Here is a 15,478-nt window from a genome sequence, read left to right as displayed (position 1 = left end):
TGGCCAGCCAATTTTGGGTACTCTTGGCTATGTGGACAGATGCTGAGTCCTGTTGGAATATCCAGTGCTGATTTTTAAACATGGTCTGAGAAATAGGTTTACAAGGTTTGTCAGGACCGTATTTTGGTAAACATTGGCACTTGTTTCAACACCTATTTCAGAGAAAAACACCTCTGTAAGGCCAAAATACGACACTCTCAGCTAAATCATCAATGATGAGGGGTGATGCCTGCGTTGGACTCCGTGTACACGTTGACTCGCTTCTTCACTACTGTGGGCATACATTTTGCTATTCTGTTTGTTGCAGCACTCCTCCACTGTAAAAATTTTTTCGTCTGAAAAGAGGAGTTCACGGTGATTGTTTCCCGTGTATCGTTTAAGCAAAGCGTGGCATCTGTCCAGTCTTAACTTCTTCAAGCATGAGTAAAGAAGATGCGATGTTTTTCTACGATAAGCCCGTAGCCCTAGGTCCTCGTTAAACACCCTTTTAACTATGGTTCTGCTCAGGCTCATCTGCAGTGCCAACTGTTTTTGATTTCGGACTGGATTTCTTCTTATTCGCGCCCATACTGCATTAATCACTGCCGTTGTCCTAACCGTACGAGGACGACCACTTCTCTTCGTATTTTCTACTCTTGAATCTTCCTTTAATCGTTTTATAGGTCAATCAACAAATCTCTATGTTATTTGTAAATTTTTTAGCAAACTGAAAATTGTACTTGGCGCGTAACCACAAGGATGCAGCGCGAGAACAGCGACTCTGTCTTATTTTTGCGTCCACTCTATTGTAAAAAATACGTTATTCTAATAAAATGTTTCGTTTTTAAATGCGTAAAATATTCAAAAATCGAACGTGAAAAATAAATTTGCGGTAAACATAAAAAAATTGAAAATCGTTCATAATGACAGAACTTATGACCAGACTAGTTATACTTACTTATTAAACGAAAATTTAGAGATTGGTATTTTACTGTTTAAATCAATAATTATTAATTATTACTACCTACCTTATAAGTACGTACTAACTTAAAATTTTAATTATAGAAATTATTAATGTTCAGGCCACGTACATTCGGGATACATTTTTATCAAGCTTACGTCAGTGGGTCTTCCAATAAACGGAATGACCGAAGAAATATTTATTATGATTGATCACGTATTTACATGGTATGTGAAATAAAAATGTTTAATGAATTGAAATACCTAATTGAAACTCCACATACCTACAAAAATTGTAAATTCTTAGTTTAATTCCTATTTTATCTACTACCTATAGAGTAAAAAAAGGTACATACCAACTTTTTGTATTATATCGCTTCACCCAGAAAAGCTACAAAACTGATCAAACAATAATTTTATAATACATATTATGAACTTTTTTATTACGTCCATATAAAAAATAAATAAACCGGTACTCTACACGAAACCTTTTTTTCGTGCAAAGAGGTTTAACTATTTCAGTTTTTAATTAAAATTAATAACGTACAGATACCAGATACTATAAATTTTTACGCAGGTTGTAAATATTATCAATTTATTTATTTACCATTACGGTTCCATAAATTTTAAGTATTTAAATGGTAAGCATGTTTTCAACACCTTTCAAGCGAATTAAGATAGCCTTGACTGCAATACGCACCACAATTCGGTTACTCTTTTGAATAAAATATAAAAATTATTTTTTTGTATTATCACACATAATATTATAATACTGTACCTTTCACAGATAATATAATTCTAGGTATGTAATTATATTCTTGTGGTCTGGACCTTTGGATTCATTATAATATTATGTCCTAGAGAATATAGGATGCATCGGGGTAGTTCCGAATGACAGGGTAAATCCAATAATGTGAATCTACGTTAGTTACATTTGAATAAATAAATATGATTGCTTTTATTCCTGTCCATTTTAAAATAATACCTCGATATTTTACGATAAAACGATCCTCTGAAGAGGCATTCACAATTTTCGGAAATTATCCCATATTCACACTTCCTCCTAAACTACGAATTCTCGAAAACAGGAAAACTAGTAACATAAATTAAAGGTACACTTTATTTTCGACATCTAGGAACTAATCTAGATTTTTTCAGAAATACTGATTAGATTTTTTGGCAATATTATTGAATAAATTACATTGGATGATGGGATTTCATGAATTTCGTTAAAAAAATATTCTATTTCTTGTTGTCGTATTCCTCTTTATTTTTGAATATCTTTGATAATAGTGCCAATTTTAATCCTCTTTACATTAGCATTATTATTAAAGATAATAAAAAATGTACTCATTAATGTTAGACCCGAAGTGAGAATTCCGAAATATAACTACCTATCTAAACAGATTTCAGCGCATGCACTATAAAGATTATGCATGTATTTTTTCTTCCTCTGTTTTTTAGTCTTTAGCCGTGTTGTATTAACACGTTATTTTACATTATTTCATTCACAAATAACGGAATTTATGTTATTTGGTCTATAACATAGTACATGAGTGCGTACTGTTTGCAACTTGCAATCTAAATTTACTCCTGGATACCTGATGCTTAGCTTGCGTTCTCTAAAACGGATTAGTCTGTAAGCGCATGTACTTGACCTTGTTGCCATCCTTAAGATTAATTGCATTATATAGAAAAAGTAAAGTAATGAAATAATCGAAGCCTTCCCAAACCGTATTCTTGGAGCGGGGTTGTCATCTCCATTCGTGGCGGTAAGGCGACACCGAAGGAGCCGCGGCCGCGCTTGCCAGTCGCACCACAGCTCGCGTCGACTCGACATGTAAGTACTCTGTGTAGTGCCATAGTGAATTTGTGATTTTTTTTTAATTTTCCGAAGTGCATTGATCATTGTTGAAACAGTTGGTAAGTGGATTACGTGTAGCTGGATCGAACGAATTCAAAAATTAAGGATTTGCGGAGTCAAAACGAACCATAGACAATTTTTTTTATTTTTGTGTCAAAAAAGTTATTCAAAATTTTGATTTATTGTTATTCTGAGAAGTTCATAAATTACACAATTTTAAGTGAATGCATCACCCTACAAAGATTTAAATTGTTTCATTCATGCCGGCTGTACGCCAAAATTGTAGTACATATTTTGTAACTTCGCCCTATATCTATTCTATTTTTGAATATCGCGGTGCTCGATTACATTCGCGGTAGCCAATGGGAACCATGTTTGTTCGAGATTCGGTGCGTTTTTGGCAACAAGCCAAATTCTAGCCAATGGCGTGCAAGCGCGGGAAGCGGGGGCGATAGATTAACATTTATTCAAAAGTGCGAGGGAAATTTTTCAGGAAAAGTTATTATATTTTGATGATTATTAAAAAATGCAGTATATTTAATTGTAATAACTACATAAAAATTATTTAAACATATAAACAGTTAAGTGTGAAATATGAGAGCTATCTGAATTCGATATCTACAACTAAATTCGTAATTTATACACAAGGACGTGACAAAGATTAATTAATAAAAAAGTCTTAACGCTCATACATTTCGCGTAAACACATAAAAACTGTATTTAAAGGTGACAATTAGTAATTATTGAAGATTTTCTAGTGACTACAGGTACTTTGAATCTATTTTTAAATAAGCCTTGCTAGTCTCTGAGCTGATCTGACGATGCAATATGTATTTAAAATATTATGTGTAAAGTTTTATAAAATTTTCATAATATAGAAAAACTTACAGTGTACCTATATGTTACTTTATATGATAAGTTAGACTATTATATAGCGTATGTCAGCAGTTTTGCTTGTATGTTTCGATAAATTTGTAGATAGTTACTGTTTATACCTACCAACCTGCGATCCAATTTTCAAACGAGCTCGAGACGGTAATCTATATAATGTCTTCAAATACACACAACACATACCTATGCAACGATATAAATATATGTTACTCAAAACTTTAAAGTTCATTTAATCCAGGCATAGGTACCTATCTAATAGAACTTCGGAGATGATCCTATTCTTATTAGGTTCAATTTAATTTCAGCTTTATCAATTTCAAAACGTAAACAAAAGATATCTGATGTTTCAAGATAATATCTCTTTTAAAACTAATTTATTTCCTATAAGAATCTAAATAATTTATACAATCGTTTTCTTCTTTGAGATCATTCCATCATTTTCACCAAGTGAAAATACTGAAAATATTATATACTACCAGATATATACCTAAGTATGTTCATCTATATATTACTTACTAATATTATAAAGAGGAAAGGTTTGTATGTATCTACCTATGTATGTATGTATGTATGGTTTTCACGCATATACTACTGGACCGATTTCAAAAATTCTTTCACCATTAGAAAGCTGCATCTTCACTGAGCAACATATAGGCTAAAAAAACATGTAGGTACCACGGGCGAAGCCGGGGCGGACCGCTAGTAATACATAAACGTATACAAAGCCGGGATCATTAAAATGATAGTATTGGAATGCTATTTACATGCGCTATTAGGTAAGATGGAACGTGCCATGTCTCGAGTAATTATATCGAACAATTATATTGTTACACAATAACCTTGACATCCGTAGGAACTGACATTTGACCCCCTATTTATAATTTCTAAGAAAGAATAATTATTATGATTGTACTTAACATATTTACTATAGACACGACTAGAAGGGTTGAGTTTTCCAATGTTTGTTTATCAATTTCTTTGAATAATTTCTTTTTAAATTAAATCAAGAAGAATTAGTCTGATGTAGATGTGGTTACCTATATTTCATTAAAATTTTCATTGTTTTTCATTGTTGGTAATATTTGATCCACAGTCGGGGCCTATTCATGATATAATAGATGCATTATTGTTGTTGATTTTTTTATTGGATTTTTAATTGAAGAACTTTATAATGTAGTAATGTAGTTATTTGTATTAAAATAGTTCTATCACTTTACAAATACCTAATACTAGCAGAGCCTCAATGAAAAATCATCCAAAAATAAGAATAGACAAAGTTGCGTAGGTCAGTCATGTTATCATGTATCTTATAAACTGATTAGCTTACCGTCCGCGGCTTCGCCCGCTTTATCTAAAAAATAAATTATATACTAAACCTTTCTCTTGAATCATTCTATCTATTAAAAAAAAAACCGCATCAAAATCCGTTGCGTAGTTTTAAAGATTTAAGCATACAAAGGGACAGAGAAAGCGACTTTGTTTTATACTATGTACCTAGTGATGATACAGCATTGAAATAAGAAAACATATTTGAACTCACAATACAATTTGTATTATGCATGATATTTCACACATAACCGAAGGTATGGGTCAGACGGTATCCCGTTCATCGCACAACATCCACATTTTTGCGAACCGTGACTCAGACAATGAAATATTTTCCCTTTGAATCATACGAAGGCTTTGCTTCAGTGATAACGACAAATATACTTATTTGGTCATTCTTTTTATATGGACTGCATTGTCAAGCTTCGTTGTTGATTGGTCACTTAACATTTTTTATAGAATCTAGCTATTTATCTATATAAACTACAAAGTAATAAGTGTTTGATATATTTTAGTCGAATGTTAGATAGACTAATTTAATATTCAGAGATAGAATAACTAGCAGAGAAAGTTTTGCCTAATTGCAATTAAGATTACTTAAATTAATTATATCTACCTAACTAGGTACTTTAGTCACAAAAAAAAACCTTGACCTAAAATAAAAAAAAATACAGACTTATGTTTTCCATGTAAGAATTGATAAATGTAATACATTCTGTCTAGTTATAGATAAACAGCTGTTATCCAAATTAAATATTCACACTTTTCAATAATATCAATACTTTTTATTTCTCCATCGGGCACTGAACCTATAGTCTAAGATCCCACCGCAGGATCAGTGCGTTCATCGGTTTTTTGCTGAAAACCGAATTTTTATGTATATTTATAATTAGGAGAATATATATCGACTAGGTTGCCAGTCAAAATTTCGCCGCAAGCATGTTTAATTAAAATGTTTCTAATCGATTTTTGGGAAAAAAAATCGTTCACTTGTTTTTTGAATAAAATGTAGTCTACATCACATCAAATGATATAAAAATTCTAAAAAATCACGGTTGCCGCTTTTCACCTGGCCGCAACATCTTGGCAGCCTGGTGCAAACAGGTATGATTTCGATTCATTTTTACGTTCATAACGCACATTTATGAATCATATATCAAATTAAAGCTAATTTTTTTCTATTTATTATCATATATGGTTGCCTAATTAAATCCCGCCGCAAATAAGGGTTGCTGGCTTTTAAAAATTATAAATATAGGATTAGTGCGTTCATCGTTTTTTGCTGAAAACCGAATTTTTATGTATATTTATAATTAGGAGAATATATAATATCGACTAGGTCGCCAGTCAAAATTTGGCCGCAAGCATGTTTAATTAAAATTTTTCTAATCGGTTTTTGGGAAAAAAATTCGTTCACTTGTTTTTTGAATAAAATGTAGTCTACATCACGTCAAATGATATAAAAATTCTAAAAAATCACGGTTGCCGCTTTTCACCTGGCCGCAACATCTTGGCAGCCTGGTGCAAACAGGTATGATTTCGATTCATTTTTACGTTCATAACGCACATTTATGAATCATATATCAAATTAAAGCTAATTTTTTTCTATTTATTATCATATATGGTTGCCTAATTAAATCCGGCCGCAAATAAGGGTTGCCGGCTGTTAAAGATGTTGAATATTTAAGGTTGAATGTAAACATGCTTGCGGCCAAATTTTGACTGGCAACCTAGTCGATATATATTCTCCTAATTATAAATACATATAGTTACATAAAAATTCGGTTTTCAGCAAAAAACCGATGAACGCACTAATCCTATATTTATAATTTTTATAAGCCAGCAACCCTTATTTGCGGCCGGATTTAATTATGCAACCATATATGATAATAAATAGAAAAAAATTAGCTTTAATTTTATATATGATTCATAAATGTGCGTTATGAACGTAAAAATAAATCGAAATCATACCTGTTTGCACCCGGCTGCCAAGATGTTGCGGCCAGGTGAAAAGCGGCAACCGTGATTTTTTAGAATTTTTATATCATTTGACGTGATGTAGACTACATTTTATTCAAAAAACAAGTGAACGAATTTTTTTCCCAAAAATCGATTAGAAAAATTTTAATTAAACATGCTTGCGGCCAAATTTTGACTGGCAACCTAGTCGATATATATTCTCCTAATTATAAATATACATAAAAATTCGGTTTTCAGCAAAAAACCGATGAACGCACTGATCCTGCAGCCGGATCTCGTACTACTATATAAATTACAACCTCTCAACTTTTTTCAAACAGTAACCAATGCAAATGTACCAATCTATGGTACCAGTACCAATAGTAAGTATATGTAAATAATAAGGCATCTTAAAGGATGTAATTTCAATAATGGAAAATTATTTCCCTGATTACAATACGAATACTTGACTAATATGTTAATAGAAACCTTGACTAGACTTGGCAAATAAAATAAATACATTATTTCAATGGAACCAGCAAGGATGTTTTCACAAGGAAATTCCTTTTCTATGTTTAAGCTAGCTGTGCCCCGCGGTTATACCCCCAGTTCTCCGCTCTCTGATGATATAATATAGCCTTCCTCGATAAATGGGCTATCTAACACCGAAATAATTTTTCGAATCGGACCAGTTCTTCCTGAGATTAGAGCGTTCAAACAAACAAACAAACAAACTCTTCAGCTTTATAATATGAGTAACTTATTAGTATAGTTAGGCATCAAGTTATAAGAATGTGAATCAGACAAAACTAAAAATCAATGAGATATATTGTAACACGTATAAATAATTATTGGTTCCAAATAATTCTCGTCATAAAATATAACCAAGACAGGCTGAATAAATAATACGAATATTGAAATCTGCTCAAGGGGCATCGGTATCACTTTAAAATTCTTGGAATCATTTTACATGAGATAAATCTACAGTAATAAAATCTCATATGTTTTATTTCGAGTGCAGATCAATGAACTTTATATGAAGAGCAATGCCCAATGGTTTAAACTTCCCAGTTACGGAAGTTGGTAATTAAGTAATTAAGAATACATTTTGTTTGTAATACTAGTTGAGTATTAAGATTTTGTTTTGCGTAGTTAAATATAAATTAATGCAGTAGTGTGTAAAATTTGGTGAATTATAAATTTGCAAAGGTGTTGGTAGTTCTGGTTTTTAGGTGGTCTGCGGTAATGTAGGTAATCAACCTTTTTTTTGGGGAAATATTCCAAAGATACCCACGGCTCCCGGGGAAGGAGCCGTGGGTTATGTCGGATTCTTACCGACTAAAACCCCACTGTGTTCCGTCGAGCCGCTTTAATGATGGGGCCGCGGGTATTGTTTATATGTAAAATCGGTAAACTGTATGAATAACTGTTAGAAATTCTTTTGGATTTTTCTATACTAAAATATGTAGGTGATAATTATCTTTTTGCTGGCTAAGTTAAAAGCCTCAATCACTAAGGAATCTTCGATCAGCAACGGGGTTTATGCCATGTATGCAATGTTCCTGCCTCTGGGAAACATGTAGGAAATACCTCTGTCTCCTTTGAAAGTATTTTGAAATGCTTTTTTACACTTGTTTCAGCGTTCAACGAAAGATCAATGCACTTCTCATAAATTGAAAAATAATAATGCTATGATAATACCTAGGTACTTAATACCGTAGTTATGACAAATAAAATTTCCTTTAGTTCTGTAAGAATCTAATAATGAAAGTATGATGTAATAATTGTATAAAATACAGACAAAAAAACATTGAGTTTGTGATGTTTTAATGTAACTAATGTGTGAGGTTTTAAAGAGTTTTTTGTTCAGAAATAACTGGTTTTTGGTTGCAAAATTCTGTATCGTACATTAAGAAAAGTAATGTACAAAAAATATACACTTGGTTAAATTTTTTTGTCTAATATTTTAAATAAATTCGCGAAAAGTGTAAAAAATAATGCATTAATGATCTTCAATACTATTATCTAAGTCTATACGAGATATTAATTCTACGAAATGTTCCCAGTTTTCGTCTAGGAAACAAGCAACACAAACCCCGCCAAAATGGACGCGATCAAAAAGAAGATGCAGGCGATGAAGCTGGAGAAGGACAACGCACTTGACCGCGCCGCCATGTGCGAACAGCAGGCCAAGGACGCCAACCTTCGTGCTGAGAAGGTACCTAGCATTTCATGATATCCTGGTACTTACAACACCTTAAATCCACTTGTGCTAGGCAAAAATACTATTAAAAACATTCCACCAAAGTGGCAATAAGGTATCAAAATAATTAATTAATTGCCTTGCAAAAAAGCTGAAAAAAGTTTGAATTTTATCAATCGAATTGTACAACGGAAAGAATTGTTGTTTGCATGATAAAAATCATGTTAATGGATTTCTTCCTAAAGTTAAAATGACTAGTTACTTATCTAACTAACATTAGTAAAGTAAATAAAAGAAGCAATCCGATATAGTGCAAATAATTCAGAAATCTGCTTTTATGGAGAGTTATTTCACTACTAATAGACGACCATTATATCCATTGGTGTAAACAGCTTTGAAATTCTTGTCCATAATAAAGGGATTAAAGTCCCTTTCAAAAAGGACCAATAAAACGTAGGGTCTTGACCGCACTGCTATGTGCAAGTAGCAGGCCAAGGACGCCAGCCTATACGTTCAGATTCAATGCGCCAATAATCACACGACTTCTTTGTAATGTATGCGTTCCTGGTACCATGCCCTTTTTGTCCCCTCTTATCCCTTTGCCTTAAGGGCCCTGTTGTGTTGTTATGTTTATATAAGCAACGAAAGTATAATGATAAATAAAATCCGCAAAATATTCAAAATGATTAACTACATTTTCATTAGGATTGGTTTTACTGATAAATCTACCTGAGACGACCTAGTCACTGATTCTGTATATTAAATTACAGTGAACACGATATTCCATTTGTCACTTTACTGTTATTAGCCGATATTCTTTTATTGATATTTTACAATACATTCGTAGATTCAATCATCAATTATTTGTCGATTGCTATTGTCTGCAAAATTATTAAATAACTAATAACTTCCTTTTTGCTTATCACGTCGGTAGTGTATTTAACGCAATTAAAAAAAAATCCACTAACCTTAATTCACTTCCTTTAAAACAGGCCGAAGAAGAGGCGAGACAGCTCCAGAAGAAAATCCAGACGATTGAAAATGAGCTCGACCAGACCCAAGAGGCCCTCATGCAAGTCAATGCCAAGCTTGAGGAGAAAGAGAAGGCACTACAGATGGTAAGTCTTTTTAAATTGATGGCATTATGTTGATACTACTTGATACTACTTTCTTTATTGGATAATTTATTTAAGTCCCAATGTACATATATGTGAAAAAGATAGGATTTGATAATTTTCAAGTACACAGAAACCAACCACGTATTTTTTTTTATTTCTATGTCTCATTCTTGGTTAATATTTCGAAACTATCAACATACCGAGCGCTAAATATAAATCTAATTGTAATTAGCTTTCATGAATTGCAAAACAGAACAGATTATGGAGGGTTTGCAAAATGCTTGGTGCTGTGGTTGAAATTTAACTAGAGCAGTCAATTTTATCAGACAAGATTTCCACGGATAGTATGGAAAACTACACTACTAAGGGAAAATTAATATAAAATAGTAACATTAGAAGGAGAAGCATAAGTACCTTTTTATCCTCACATTATTTTGTTTCGTGCTCTTGGATAAAACAATTGTAGCAATTGTAGGTAGAAATAATACCAATTTTTGCGTATATTTCTTCCGTAGGTATTCCTGCAATGAGTGCATAATATTATGTGCTAGGTAGGAATGTCAATTATTAATGATGGTTAATTGATCGCGTCTATATTTTTTACTTGAACACATCATATTTTTGTAGAAAATATAAAATCTTAAATTTTAACTAATGTATGTTCATTATTGGCATTGGATTTGTTTTATTGATAGATAAAAATTGGCCTTAATATAAAATTCTTTGGTAATTTTAATATTAAACATTTAGCGAATAGCTTTTCTCCATTACCTACTAATTGTTCATGTATTTAAACATAATTATGAGACTTCTATGTTCATGTTTAATACTTATTTCCACGTTTATCTAATGAGGCAAGACCTTGACCTGTAATTGACGGTGTTGGCTTTGCTGTAAAAACATTATCTGTAAATAACTAGCTATAGAAAAAGGTATCTTGAAATGTAAGTAAAATAATACTTGGAATTAACTTGCTTTGTTTGGGGAAACATTGTTAATATTGTTAAACAGATGGAGGCGAGATTAGAATCTGCGTTGAACGCGCCTCGCGCGCGCCGTGATGTTATTTTCAGCATCGCACACCGAATATGGGCCCGTTGCCCGGTGTTTCGGTAAAATTAGACGGACGACTGCTATACATTCTTGCTTCGTTTAATAGCTTTTTTATTACAATATGTTGAAATCATTTCTTAATTCATGTTTAACTTTTTTGTATGAAATCGAATTAGTCAATTTTCGAAAGTATTTTTTTAACATAGGGTCAAGATAGGGTCTATATTTTTTTTAATTCAACGTTATGGTTAATGAAACTAAGACTAGGTATTTTGATAATACATATTATATACTTACTCATATAGATAATAAAAAAATATGCACTATTTTACATTCATAAAGTATGATTCATCATTAATTGAAATTAAAATAATAACAATCACAAATCATTTGGCAGTCCATAGTCATTAATTTGTTTGAATAGATGCCAAATGATTATTTAGAATATAAACAATGATTTTAAATTTTACCGCGTTACTGAACCGTCGGTAAAACAGTGTTTGACAAGTAGTACAAAAGATGGCGGGCGAGAAGCGACAGCAGCGCCACGTCTTTGTTATTAAAAGAGACTGTCAGTCAACATGGCGGCGGGCGCTGCGCGGCCGGTCGGAGCGCGCGTGCAGTGATGTCCGCGTCCGCGCCCCACGCCCACGGGCGCACCCCCGTGCGGCGCAGGGGGCATCAACACCACCCGCGGCTGAGGGGCGACCGCATTCCCGCCCCCGGGCCTACCGTAAACAATACTCCGTCCAAAGATGTGACCTTAGACTGCAAAACAGACGATGTTGTGCCTTGTGTCAATAGTGTTAGTGAATCTCAAGAAGTGACAAGGACGAATAGTGACGATGCACTTTCGAATCGAAATATAATCGAGGACTCGAATATAGATGATGATGAATTCGATATTAAGGTTCCCGATGCGGAGTCCAATGGTAGTTCCGATGATGACTTTTCTTTTAGAGAAGAGAGGTCGGCGGGTGACGGTTCCGAGGTTGTGCCCCTCACCTCGGATATATCTGACGATGATCCTGAGACCGCAGAGCTAGCAAAACTCAGGTGTCCAAGCGAATGCACTGAAGTACTAGCGGCGAGGGAAAATCGTAGAAATCGAAGATGCGCTGATTATCCAGGTCTCGCGTTTGGCAGTTCGATTTTCTCTTCAGATACAATGATGAAATTCTCCATCATCAAGAATGAGTTGCAGAATATCAAGAATACGGCGTTAAAAAGGGTAATGTCCTATATTATTGTACTTGTGTTTGAAACGGCAAGCGAACAGGCGTGGGTTTAATGCGCTAGAACTATTTTTAATCACATTTCGTCAGAGAATCTCGTAATGTGCTCTGTGAAGCGATGTGGATTGCGATCAGCTGAGCAATTGACATTTCGCTTGGACTTGTTTACGCGTTTAGTAGCTCTCACTTCTACTAGATGTCGCCACATTGATTTGTCAAGTGGAAAATTTTCCATCCCTTAAATTTAAAAAAAATAATTAAAGTTATTATTTTTCAATCAATAACAAAATCATAACAACACACGATGATTTTACATGTTATTATTACCATGCCAATTATATATTCTAGGAAATTATAAAATGGATGTTCATACAATGATGCAACATGGATGCAACTATCTTCATTTTATCTCAAAGTATCTCATGACATGTCCTCAAGAATGTCTAGTTTACTGATAACAGAATTCTTACAAAAATCCTTTCATCTATAATGAGAATGTAAAGAATCTTTCTAAGATAGCACATATTTTTTATAGTCAACTTTTTTTATTATTAGTAATGTAAACTGTATATCATTTCTATTCTATCTTTTAAAAAGTACACACCAAAATTTTACCCATATTATAATTTGTCAAGGAATTTTCATACATTTTATTAGATTTTTGCTGTAATGCTAGGATAATTAGATATGTATTCAGATACACAAAAGTACATAATAATGATTTATCTGTATAGATCAGGTTTTATAGTCCCGTCCTACTAGGGCCTTTCTGGCCTCCAACACTCAAGCGACAGCCCAAGCAGAGGTTCGTGAGCCCGTCAAGGGGGGACGTCCTTGCACATGTTGCTACAAGGATGAACCTTCAGTTCACCCATGCGTTTGCGTTAAGACGTAGAAGTCCTTCTGGCTAACATCTGGAGACAACACATTTCAAATATTATCAAAATTGCATGCAATAGTTGTAAGTACAGGTTTTTTACATTATATTCGAGAATATACACAGGAATTGCTACTATGCATTTTCCTCGGACAGAATACAAGTCTTAGCTAATAATATATCAATGCAATTATTAACACAAAAATGATGTTCAAATGTAAGCCAGGTTTGCACATTGTATAATAAATCATTATGTGCGTTTGCAAGTAGAATAAATGAAATAATTAGGAATTGTAATGAAGCAGTTGGACGGGACATGCTACAATTACTGAAACTTGTTTATTATACAGATATTTTCAATTTACAACTGTTTATAAACGAATTGTTATTATTTCATAGTTTATTATGATAAAAGACAATCACTTCATTGACAACAAAAAATATAATAAATGTAACCAATTAAAAATAATTGAATGCTCTAACATTCCTTTTTTAAATTTAGATAATAGTAGGTAAAATGGAAATTCATTGATAGGGTAGGCAGGGAAGTATTCATAGGATATTTGGTCTTAGGTATTTTTATCACTATAAAATTGGTGATGTTTATTTGTAGGTAACAATGAAATACCTACTACATATTTTAATTGTTCTTAGAATTAAAACATTTTATATAGATATTTTCTCTAATAATAATTGGAATCAACAATGATTTATTAATGTGAATACATTAACTAATATTTATTGGTTATAATATTAAACAAGTACTATTAGTAATTAAAAGTAGTTCAGCGGTTACTGCTGTTTTTAGTGCAAATGCCTCAGAATGAGGTCAAAGCAGGTAATTCACTTACATGCAGAATACTGAAACATGCAAGGTCAGATATATTAACTCATATTTAGTTGAACGAACAAATTAGAGCTAAAATGTTCTTCACTGAAACTGCTTCAAAAGAATCTTTGCAATATTTTCTTAAAATTATCTAGCACTTGCTGTCATGGACAGTTTTTTTCTATTTAAACTTATAGGTAAACTTAACCTTAACTTAAGGCTGCAGTCTAGCAAAATTGCGTTTTCAACAAGTTATTTGACAATTTTTTCCCGGCTAATGAAATGATAAACTGAATTTTTTTTTCTTGTTTATCAATTAGTGTTATATACGCAATGCGCGTGAATTTTTTCACATTTATAAAGTTACTTTATGTTACCTTAATCAGGCCTTCAAGATAAGTCTCTTTCCCCCAAAATCATTTCGAGCTAAGTTTGTGCACTCACTGCGTTGCAACCGATTACAATTTACATAATCTGATCAGCGCATTATTATCCTTATATAGTCGTTATTAAAAACTGCTGAATACAATTGCCGAAAAACTTATGATTTTCTTAATTAGAGCGTTATAAATTCATTAAATTTCCCATTTTTTGCCTTACAAAATCGATTGATAAATACTGCTAAAAGTTATTTTTTCCATTAATTTATTCGAGTTGGTTGAAGACCAATGAGTATTAATCCCTTAAAATTTTTTTTTTTTGAATTTTGATAATTCTTTAAATATTAAAAAAATATTTAAAATAATAAGGAAAAATCCTAGCGAATTTCTTTAGTCGCGCTCCTTGGGCCGGAGCGTTCTGACGTGTGCTCTACGCTCGATTTTCCTTCATACCGAAGTGAAAGTTGCTCTACTTCATTAAATTTAATATTTTTGTTAATTGATTATTTTTATCTTAGTTTTGTGCAAATATTCGTATTTTTAAACATTTGATTTCGATATGGAAAATAAACGAAAAAAATACGCGTGTAACTAGTAACTACTAGAAAAAAAATTATCTTCGAACATAAAGTTAATGAAACCAAATAGATTGCAAAGGTGATTGGCAACAATTTCTTTATTTTACGGGGTGTCAGTAAAGGGATGTATATTTCTTTAAAACTAAAGTAGTTAAGCTCATAAATTTTCTTATAATATAATTTTTTTGAAGTTCCAAAAATGTTTATTTTTCGTTTGAGAAATACA

The 15,478-nt window shown here is 32.6% G+C and overlaps 1 protein-coding gene across 24 annotated transcripts in view; it reads left to right on the top strand.

Moving 5' to 3' along the window:
- Positions 1 to 2,638: 2,638 nt before the first annotated feature.
- The window catches only part of Tm1 (tropomyosin 1), a 30,766-nt gene continuing 17,926 nt past the window's right edge, over positions 2,639 to 15,478 (top strand). For 5 of the 24 annotated variants that reach the window (XR_016317101.1, XR_016317099.1, XM_089707053.1 and 2 more), the window contains exon 1: positions 11,925 to 12,584. Coding sequence is in view for 20 of the 24 variants with exons in the window: in XM_089707053.1 (XP_089563179.1) it covers positions 11,979 to 12,584 (606 nt within the window). In the remaining 4 variants the exon portion in view is untranslated. Of the gene's footprint in view, positions 2,863 to 9,045; positions 9,198 to 10,174; positions 10,301 to 11,921; positions 12,585 to 15,478 lie in introns of those variants that run through there. The other 19 variants (XM_089707064.1, XM_089707062.1, XM_089707068.1 and 16 more) reach the window with 10 other exon arrangements.

The sequence above is a fragment of the Colias philodice genome, chromosome 19, assembly GCF_061535455.1.
Source record: "Colias philodice isolate Cphi_HAF_F1 chromosome 19, ilColPhil1 Martin Lab GWU primary, whole genome shotgun sequence".
NCBI classification, from domain to species: Eukaryota; Metazoa; Arthropoda; class Insecta; order Lepidoptera; family Pieridae; genus Colias; species Colias philodice.
Note: the sequence above shows the minus strand (reverse complement) of the source record. Positions and strands in the feature narration are given on the sequence as shown.